Source organism: Poecilia latipinna, unplaced genomic scaffold, assembly GCF_001443285.1.
Source record: "Poecilia latipinna isolate Pla-1442-1.1 unplaced genomic scaffold, P_latipinna-1.0 Scaffold1252, whole genome shotgun sequence".
Taxonomy (NCBI): domain Eukaryota; kingdom Metazoa; phylum Chordata; class Actinopteri; order Cyprinodontiformes; family Poeciliidae; genus Poecilia; species Poecilia latipinna.
The window spans coordinates 39,608-49,793 of NW_015113868.1; the positions used below are offsets into that span (position 1 = coordinate 39,608).

A 10,186-nucleotide genomic window follows, 5' to 3' on the forward strand; every position below is an offset into this window, starting at 1 on the left:
AGAACCTGAACAAAACCTGAACAGAACCTGAACACAACCTGAACACAACCTGAACACAACCTGAACACAACCTGAACAGAACCTGAACAAAACCTGAACAGAACCTGAACACAACCTGAACAGAACCTGCCTCCCGTCTCACCTGGTCTGACGGTGACGTTGACGTAGCCCCGCCCAAAAGCGCTGTCCCCGTCCGTCACCGTCACCTCGAACTCGTACAGGCCCACTGTTAGCTGGGTGGGGGGAAGAGGAGGTCAGACAGGACCAGAACCAGAACCAGGACCTGAACCAGGTTCAGAACCAGAGCCTGAGCACCTCGCTGAGCTTCAGTGTTTGTCCCTTGTTGCCCTCCACCTGTGCGCTGTAATCTCTGGGATGCGTCTTCAGCTGCCAGTCGAAGGCGTAGCTGCTTCCTGCAGAGAACCAGACGTGGAGCATCATGGAGGGAAGCTCCGCTCCTCTCCACGATGCCCTGCCTCCAGGTGAGACCTTACCTGGTTGGGGTGTCGGGACCACGTAGGCGTTGAGCTCCACCTCGTTCCGCGGCAGCGTCACCTCCACGCTCTCTCCGGCCGAAACCACCAACTCCCTGACTGCAGGAGGAGAGCAGGACCAGTGAGCGGCACGGTGCGTTCGCTGACCCTCAGAAACCACAGTTCCACAGCGGTTTACGAAAACGAAGAAAAAAAGTTACGCCAAAAAAAACATCACAAGTTGCTCAACATTCCTGATTTTAACTATTTATCATGTTTCGTGTTGGAGTTCTCATGAAATTACTATTTTATTCTCTTAAAATTCCCAAAAATTAAATGTATTTAATGACGGATTAATGGCTGCATGTTTGTGCTGCAGCTGCTGCAGCAGCAGATGCAACATCGGTTAGCTCCATGAATCTGTTAGGTGGAGGAGTTTGTTCCGACTGCAGCTGATTGTTTCTGGTTTCCTGATATTTGTTCGGCTCACAGGAACTGATAACTCAGTTCTTCCTGTTTGCAGAGCCTCGGAGCGCCGCGCTGCATTCCAGCTGTCGACACTAAAACACCTCAGGATCTGGGAAAACCGCAGCTGACCTGCGGCGGGGGGGCAAAGTCCACACTCCCACCTGCAGGTCATGTGACGCCCCTGCTGCCTCTCACCTGCTGGGGGCGGAGCCTCAGCCGTGTAGTTGGAGGACGCGGTGGGATCGACGGTGGCGTTCTGCGGCGGCAAAACGGGAACGCCGTCTGAGCTGCCATTGGCCGGCAGGCTGAGGTTCTGCTGGGCGGTCGGCGGCAGACTAGAGCTGCTGGGAGCTGTGGGAGCGGCGCGCAGCGTCTCCTGCACACACAGATTCATGAATGAAACAGATCAGAACCAGAACAGAACCGGAATCTGATGATGGAGCGTTGTTCTGTGGCGTTACCATGGTGATGAAGCTGCGTCTTCCAGCATGTCGAGGATTCCTGCGCTTCATCCTGGCCGGACCCTGCAGGAGGAAATAAACGAGTCAGGAAACGGGTTTAAGATTTCATTTTGGGAAATCTGGATGTTTTTGGGTTTCAGTGATGTCATCGCGCCCGGGGCGGCCATCTTGACAATCATGTTCTCTTATTTACACTTTGAATTCAGGTGGAATATTAGAGCCAGTTCATGATTTTAAATTTAATTACAAGGAAAAAGTCACAACTGTACATGAATAAAATAGCATAACAAAAAAGTCATTATGAGAAAAAAAAGTTTTTATGACTTTTGAACACCTGGTGAAATTATACTTTGGAGTTAAGAGTAACGGCCGGGATAAAAAGAGGAAAAAGTCGTAATGTTTGGTGAATAAAGTACATTTTATAATAACGCAGACACAAAAATGAAAAATTAAAATGACTAATGTTGAGCATGTGTGAAATTATATTTTCATGTTGGTTTAATTAAATACTTTTGTCACATCAGCATCAAATTTGAAACGACTGAATCTTTTTTGGAAGAAAAATCACAAAGTGATGTTTGGAACTCCAGAAGCTTTTTTCTCATTAAAACTTTTATTTTCTGGTAAATTTGCTAATATTATGACTTTATTCTTGTAATCAAACTAATTTCCTCCCAGCCCGGCCCTCAGCCACCTTGGCCAGCAGCTGCAGCAGCCCCAGCGACTCTTGGTGCGGCTGCGGCAGGGCGGAGATGCCGCAGCCGTCCGTCCTGGAGCAGCCCAGCAGCACGCAGCGCCCGCCGACGCTCCACACGGCGCCGCAGCCCGGCCGCAGGCAGCACGTCTCCCAGCAGGTGGCGCCGCCTTGGCCGGACGCCAGCGGGAACCAGCCCAGGCTCAGGGTGCTGCTCCAGTGGATCCCCAGGACACCGCCGGAGACCCGGCAAAGGGCGGCCGCCTGGCCTGGAGGAGGAGTCAAAGGGTCAAAGGTCGCAATTCACCCCACACGCAGCAGAAGAATCCAGACGGAGAATCTAAACGATTCTGAAAATAACGCAGTAATGAAAGCAGTCAGTGAACGCATCACGTTCCAAACACATCCGACTCCACGTCCAGTCAGAACCGGGTCAGAACCGGGTCAGAATGGCTAAGAACCAGCAAAGAACCGAGTCAGAACTGTCTGTTTTATTTTGTTTATGAATTTTTTGTGTTTTAAATAAAGCTACTGGAAAAACCAAGGGGCTGTGACAAGAGGAAACAGAACTGCTGCGTCTTCACCCACTTCAAAATAAGAGCATGAGCATAAACGTTGATAACCCAAACTTGTCAAAATTTCTTCAACTGAAAGTTTATCAAACAGCCAATTAAATTTGTGCTTAGAATTTATCTAGAAACGTTAATAATGGGAAAGATAAACGTTAGCAAAGAAGCTAAAGTGCTAACATGCTAATAGCTATTAGCGTATTAGCAGCCATCACTGGTTAAACAGCTTAAACAGAAACCTTCGGTTCTGTCTCCTGGTGGGACAGATGGACTGAGGACGGCCCAACTGGACCTTTGGTTGCTGTGGCAACGTGATGGGGCCAGAGCGGAGGGCAACGCCACACAAAGCCCTGCGTTCATCTGTCCGCCATGTTGGCTGGCTTACCTGTGGGCGGAGCCAGGAACCACAGGCGGGCCAGCAGCAGCAGGTGAGGCCAGCGCCAGCCGAGCAGGTCCGGAGGGCCGCCGGACATTTTCCACCTGGTACCAGAACCTGCAGGAGGAACGGAGACAAACATCCAGAACCGGACCGGAACCAGAACCGCTCCAAAACAACAGATCACATTTCATCTAAATTATTCAAAGAAATGAAAGGGATGAAATAAAATATTATAAAAACATTTTTTACAAAAAATAAATAATAAAAAAGCTAAAGATCAAATAAGGTTCAATTTTGTATTTAATCTTTGCTGAAGAGAAAAAAAAAATCATAATATTATTAGAATAAAGACAAAAATACCAGAAGAAATGTGCAAAGAAAACAGTGAATTAAGTGGGACAGACAGATAATTAAAAGATGAAATGTTTTCCTCATTTTGATTTTCCAATATTTTTCATGTTGGAGTTAAAATTATTACTTTATTCTCCAAATATTACAATTTCTTTCCTGTATTGTTACAATTTTATTTTCATATTATGATTTTGTTGTTGGCCCTAATATTCTGTCATGAAATTTAAATTATTCTTTTTATAATAAAGAAAAATAACATTAGAAATATTTAGTAAATAAATATAATGAAGACATGCATTAATTAAAAAATAATTAAATGTAAATAAACTATAAATTACAACACAACAAATTATACATAAAAGTACAATTTAATGATTAAAAGTTACATTTGAATAAATTTACAAATAAAACTAAATATGATAAAATAGATGAAAGATGAAATAAATATTTATCTTGTAAATGTTTCCTGGATAATCAGCTGCTCACCTGGTTCTGGTTCTGGTTCTGGTTCCGGGACAGAAGAGCAGATGAAGATGAGGAAGAGGAGTTAGGTTGGCAGTGAGCTGCAGTGAGGCGACGGGTGAAGACGGGTCGACACCAGAACCCTGACCACCAGATCCAACATGGCCGCCTCAGGAGGCTCTGGCGCCGCGCTGCGGAGCAAAACATCGGATCAGCAGGGAACCAGAACCACCCGGTTCCGACTGCAGGTCCAAACCATTCGGGCCCTTCAGGGCCACCGTAGTGTTGCAGTCAGAGCAACGGTAAGGTGAGCTGTAGAGAACTGCAGAACCAAACCCACAGGTTCTGATCCGGGCGTCGTCATGGCAACGAGTAACAACGTCACAGTCACATGGTCCTCTAACCACAGAGAAGAAAACATATAAAATTTTATCTGACATTTTTCATCATAATTTCTGTTTCGTTAGATAAAAGAAAAGTTCAAATCATTTCTGATTTTCTGATTGGCTGATAGATTCATGAAGCTGCTTTTCTCCTCAACAAAGAAATGGAAAAGTTTCTGTCAAAAAAACACCAGAGGAGCTGCAAACACTGAAGAACCGTGGGAATAAAACTACACTTGATTCATATCTTAATCAAATTTTAAATTTACTATTAAAATACTAGACTATCTAGTTTATATAATTTGGATCAACATTATTAACTTTTTCTGCTTTTGCTCTTGTTGCTGAAAATGTGCTATAGAAATAAAATGAGCTTTACAATATTACATTTATACAATCAAGACTGTGTTGAAAATGTGTATTGTTTGTTAATAAAGGCATAATGTATTATCTGATAATGGTCTAAAATCAGATGGAATTAGGTTATTTATGCTGAACAAATGTCATAATTATTGAATGGCTTTATATATTATTTATTATAATTACTTATTTTTAGTTTATATTTCTTTAAATATTTTCTAATCTCTGTGGGTTTACAAAGAGGTCAGAGGTTAAAGCTGTTTGGAGTCATGGCATGGAAATGTTTGGGAACCCCTGAGCTAACCTTCAACCGGATCCAACTGGGTCAGCAACAGAACCACGACCTGAACACAGCAGCAGAGCTACAACGAAACCAGGCCTAGTCAAAGTCCAGAGCTCAGCCTGGGGCGGGACCTCTGCCAGTGTTTACTCTTCTTCTTCAGTGAATATCCTGCGGGAGCGTGACGGTGAGGTTGTCTCGACCAGAACAGCAGAACTCAGACTGGGCCGGGCCGGGTCTGAGTCTGTCAGCAGAATTAAAACTGGTTTTGCTTTGAGCTCCTGCAGCCGGTTCTGTTTCCGGTCCGGTGATCCGGGCCCGATCCCGCCGCACGGTTCTGTCTCCTTTCTGATATTTGTTTCCTGCTGCAGTTCTGCTGGCAGCTTTTCACATGCTTCTAGTTTCTGCACTTCCTCCTCTGCAGAGTCTGCTTCTGCCAGAGATCCAACACTTAATGAGTCAGTTTTAAACCACAGCTTTTGTCCTAATTAAAGTCAGAGAAAAGCTGAACACAGTCAGAGGTTCTGCAGGAAGAATCCCTGATTGTGTTTGAAGCAGAAGCAGAACCGGTCCAAAAGGGCGGAGGCAGCCTGGAGGCGGTTTGGTCACATTCCTTCATTCTGGATTAAATAAAAAATGTAGCGGGAAAGTTTCTGAGGAAATCCAACCTGGATCTGCCAAAGGTTGAACCGAATCAGAGGTTCTGAGGCTTAGTTTGGTTCTGTAGGCCTCAAGTTTCAGCTTCAAAGCCAAAACAGCCACAAACAACATGAGGGCTGTTTTGATTCCATGTCAGGAGAATTTCCAGAATTAGCTAAAATGCTGTTGGTTAGCATGCAGGCTATCACTAGTAGCTATCACTTTATCAAAATGAATTATATTATTAGCATGATTGCTATAACTAGCATGTTGACCTCCAGTGAAAATAGCTACAATTCTAAGGTTAGCTAAAATGACATCAGTAGCACATGGGCCGTATCACAATCATGTCGACAAACTCCAACTTACTCAGGATGCTAACTCCTGTTTTTATATCAAATGAGCCTAAATGTTAATTAATTTTTGCTAATATACTAACATAAACAGGCTATACCTAGCATGTTGACATGCACTAACAGTCCATCTAGTATACAAACAGTAAAGTGTAGCTAAAATTAGCTAAAATGCTAATGTTAGCTTAAATGCTACCATTAGTATGTGGGCTATCACTAGCATGTTTTACTTAATGTAATTAGAATGTAGATAACAGTTTATCTTACATCTTCCAACAGCAGGATGTAAGATAAAACACTGAAGATTAGCATGTTGACTATTATGTTACGTTTAGCTCAAAATGAACTACAACACTACTGTTAGCTTAACTGCTACCGTTAGTATGTGTGTAATACTAACATTGACTTTCTGCATTTGGTAAACAAACATTAGTTAATGAGCTAAAATGAATTGAAATGCTGCCGATTATGTTGGCTAACATCTACAAAACAATGGAAAGCTAATGTCAACAGTGGAAAATACAGTAATGAAGAAGCAATAAGAGGTTAGCCCTGAGGGGCCCCAGCACTGAGCCCTGAGGTGCCCCAACACTGAGCCCTGAGGGGTCCCTGTGGAGGTCTCTGTAGACTCAGAGCTCTTCTGCACCAAACCAGCTGAAGGTCCCTTCATGAGTCCAGATCAGAACCCTGAGACCTGACAGAACCCGGCTGGTCCTCCGAGTCCGGACCAGAACCTGAAGCTGGGTCTGCATTCAGCTCGAACCGGCCCACGACGGGAATAAACTGGAGGAATTTCCGACAATGTGGAGGGATCGTTCACCGTGGATCTGACATGCGTGTAAACATCAGTCCGCAGTCACAGCGGGACGGCCGGAGCCGCCGGAGGAGCGTGGGCAGGCCGCCGTGGAATGGGTCGGGTTTGCTGCAGCAGTTTGGCGCTGACAGCCCGGTACCGCAGGTTCGGTGAGGCTTACCTGTCTAATCCGGATTCAGTCGAGCTGAGGCACCTTCAGGCTAACAGCTGCGGTCATCTCTCCAGGAACCGGGGCTAGATCCGGAGCTCCGTCCCGGTTCGGGTGTTCTGCCAGCTGTGAGGCCGCCTCCCAGGGTTCGGTAGCGGAGATGTGCCGCTGGTTCTGGCCCTCTGCACTGTAAAGTGGGTCAGAGCGGATCTGTACAGCTGATGAGTGACGGATCAACGATATAAAACACAACTTCCGGTGGAGGGAATTTCAACTTAAAAGTCTGAAAGGAATCAAATGAAGAGAACAGTTCGAGTTGAAATACTTTCCTCGGGATGGACTCGTTACAGGTTCGGTTCTGTTATGTTACCAGTCAAACTGTGGGTTTAAATCTTCATTTACCTGAATATAAACGAACTTTAATCAGATTTCCTCTTTGCGCCACCTGGCGACAGCTTGGCGCTACTATACCAACTCGGTTTAAGGGAGGGATGCTGTACTCTGCTCTGATTGGCTGTTTCCTTAAAAGGTGAATGATGACGTACTTGGAAGTTAAAGTATGGAAAACCATTTTGATCAATACTTTTAAAAGTCATTGAGACCAATCCATAACATGCAGCTGATTATTTATTTAGCTTTAGCTTTAATCAGTCCGTTACAGATACCAGAGCGAACCCTGGACCCACAGTCAGACATGGCAGTGTTGTTAAGAAAGATAATGGTTTTAGAGAGAATACCTGCCAACGCCATGCAGAAAGGTCACTGGGCAGGATTCAAACCTACAACCCTGACAGCAAATCCGCCCTCCAGCCTTTATGTTATTGAGTTCAATAACATATTGCCTAGTAAAACCGGAGGACCGGGTGGATCCAGTTATACAACCTTCCACTGACTGATTCTCTACTCAGAAATCATTTAACTCCTCAGATTATGGGCAGTAGATAAGGCTGAATAAGAGTCACAGGTTGCATCTCTTACAATCAGCCGGCAGATCACCTAGGAAGAAATGACGACAAGGTGGTGTGGGAGGAGATTACCTCTAGAACACCGCACTCCCCTGTGGGAGCGGGTTACTGAAGTATATGACGTCATCAATCACTGTAGATGTATTTTTAAAAAAGGTATTAATAAAAATATAAACACTGGAAACCCAAACCACTGCGTGGAATACCACGCTTCAACGTTTCTGTCTCCGGCTGACGCGCCGGCTGTGAAACGATGCACACGCAGTCAATGCCTCGTTTTCACGGCGCGGCTTAAAATGGCGCCCTCACTACGCAACAAACCCTGATCTGATTGGTTCCCCGCGATTGTTAGCGGGTTTTTATTGGTTTCTGGTAGTTTATTTTGATACAGGAGGATTTAGAAGCTGCTGTGCTGCGTCTGGAAACAGCTGACACCTCACTAAGGTGGTTTAAGAGTCTCCCTGCTATCGGGTTTTACATTTTCAGCTGACTTCAAACTACTGTTGCTGGTTGCCAGGGTTACCATGGGTGACCAAGCGGCAGATGAAGAGGAGCAGGGAGCAGCAGGAGGAAGGTGTCTCAGTGAAGCCCAGACACAGGTGTTGGACAGGTGTCTGCACGCGCTCAGGCACGCGAAGAATGACAGCCAGACGTTAGCTGCTCTGCTGCTGGTGAGTCTCAGCCTGCCGAGGTTAATTCAGCCGTCCGTAAAGACTAGCTTCGCGCATACATGGTGTATTACGGTAATACAACAGAAGGCGGTAGTGGAGTCCCGGCAGCCAATCAGCTGCGTTATAGACCGGAAACACTCACAGATAAACATCCAGAGAATGGTCCTTCAAAATGAAAGTTTTGTTTCATTTGAATTTTATTTCAATTTATTGCTCCTTTGTTTGGTCCAATACATCATGAAGCAATTATTTAAAAATTAAAACTGGTTCAAATGGCTCTTAAATGTGGCATTAGGATAAATGTGGCTAAAATCCATGGTCACCTTTTTATAAATAATGTTAATAACATTATTACAGTAAAACCTCCATCTACGTTTTAACAAAAACTGATAACCGTGCTAACTGGACCTGGTTCTGATTCGGCTCTGACCTGGCTGTGTCTCCCTCAGATAACGCGGCTGTGCCCGGCCAGCCAGCTGGACCCGGCCACCATGCGGCAGGTGTTTGAGGCGGTGGGCCTGGCCCTCCCGGCCCGGCTGCTGGTCACGGCTCTGCGGGACGCCGGGGGGGCAGGACTTCCTCCCCAGGAGCTGCTGTCTCTGGGCGCCGCCCTGCTGGCCGCCCTCAGCACCGACCCCAACATGGCCGCCCGGCCCCAGCTGCTCGCCACCGTGCCGCTGCTGCTGAGCCTGCTGGCCGACGCACCGGGATCGCAGCAGCAGAACCGGGCCGAGGCGGGTCCGGAGACCCGCCCCAGAGGGAGCGGAGGAGAGGGGGAGGAGAGCAGGAGGTCAGAGGTCAAATCTCTGGACGAAGCCGTGGTAGCGGACTGCTTCCAGGTTCTGACGACCGTGTTAGGACTTCTCCGAGGCCCGGAGCGGCTCCTGGCCCAGGGCGCGGTACCGGCCCTGTGCCGGGCCACGGGTCAGAACCGCTGCCACCAGAGGGCGCTGTCGCTGCTGGGCTGCCTGCTGTCCAGAACCAGAGAGGAAGCCTGGCGCAGACACCCGGCAGAACTCCTCTCTCTGCTCCTCGGGCTCTGCTCGGAGTTCTGCCGGGCCTCGGACCCGACCCGGCTCCAGATGTGCACCCAGCTGGTGCGGTTCCTGCCGCCGCCAGAGGCGGCGCAGCAGAGCGCGGAGCTTAGAGAGGCAGTGGGCAGAGTGTGGGCGGCGCTGAGACCCACGCTGCAGGCCAAGCTGACGCCCAAACAGATTGGGCCGGTTCTGGTTCTGAGCGCCTGCTTACTGGACCTGTATGGCTGGGAGTCGGTGGGTCCGGCCCGGTTCTGCTGCCTGCTGGTGAACCGGGCCTGCGTGGAGGTCCGGATGGGCCTGGAAGAACCACCTGGGAACGATCCGAGTCCAGAGCTGCAGAACACGCTGACAGGTAGTGTCCGGTTCTACCGGGTCACCGGGTCCGACTTCCTTCTGGTCCAGAACCAGAACTTGGTGTAAAGAGTCGTTAAGTTCTGGTTCAACGGAACTCAACGTTGAAGTATTTAAAATAAATACTATAGATAGAGAAATAAATTCTTCTACTTCTCTAATAAAGAACCGACTGTTGGTTCTATTTTTTAGATGTTAGTGAGTTTCTAACATCAGGTCAGGCCTGGAACAGTGTTTGTGTTTTAGATCAGTGTTTTTCAACCTTTTCTGAGCCAAGGTACATTATTTTAATTGAAAAAATCAGGAGGCACACCACCAACCAAAAATG

The 10,186-nt window shown here is 47.0% G+C and overlaps 2 protein-coding genes across 2 annotated transcripts in view; one reads left to right on the top strand and one right to left on the bottom strand.

Moving 5' to 3' along the window:
• Positions 1 to 7,769, bottom strand: part of kiaa0319l (KIAA0319-like ortholog) — a 25,313-nt gene extending 17,544 nt beyond the window's left edge. The window contains exons 1-10 of the mRNA XM_015054441.1: positions 7,237 to 7,769; positions 6,847 to 7,117; positions 3,882 to 4,048; positions 3,051 to 3,158; positions 2,097 to 2,365; positions 1,403 to 1,465; positions 1,137 to 1,317; positions 495 to 593; positions 316 to 413; positions 143 to 233 (exon numbers count right to left, since the gene is read on the bottom strand). Of these exons, the coding sequence (XP_014909927.1) occupies positions 143 to 233; positions 316 to 413; positions 495 to 593; positions 1,137 to 1,317; positions 1,403 to 1,465; positions 2,097 to 2,365; positions 3,051 to 3,138 (889 nt within the window). The 5' untranslated portion in view covers positions 3,139 to 3,158; positions 3,882 to 4,048; positions 6,847 to 7,117; positions 7,237 to 7,769. The remainder of the gene's footprint in view (positions 1 to 142; positions 234 to 315; positions 414 to 494; positions 594 to 1,136; positions 1,318 to 1,402; positions 1,466 to 2,096; positions 2,366 to 3,050; positions 3,159 to 3,881; positions 4,049 to 6,846; positions 7,118 to 7,236) is intronic.
• Positions 7,770 to 8,040: 271 nt separating this feature from the next.
• ncdn (neurochondrin) overlaps positions 8,041 to 10,186 on the top strand; it is an 8,914-nt gene continuing 6,768 nt past the window's right edge. Inside the window, exons 1-3 of the mRNA XM_015054442.1 lie at positions 8,041 to 8,243; positions 8,317 to 8,470; positions 8,920 to 9,859. Of these exons, the coding sequence (XP_014909928.1) occupies positions 8,324 to 8,470; positions 8,920 to 9,859 (1,087 nt within the window). The 5' untranslated portion in view covers positions 8,041 to 8,243; positions 8,317 to 8,323. The remainder of the gene's footprint in view (positions 8,244 to 8,316; positions 8,471 to 8,919; positions 9,860 to 10,186) is intronic.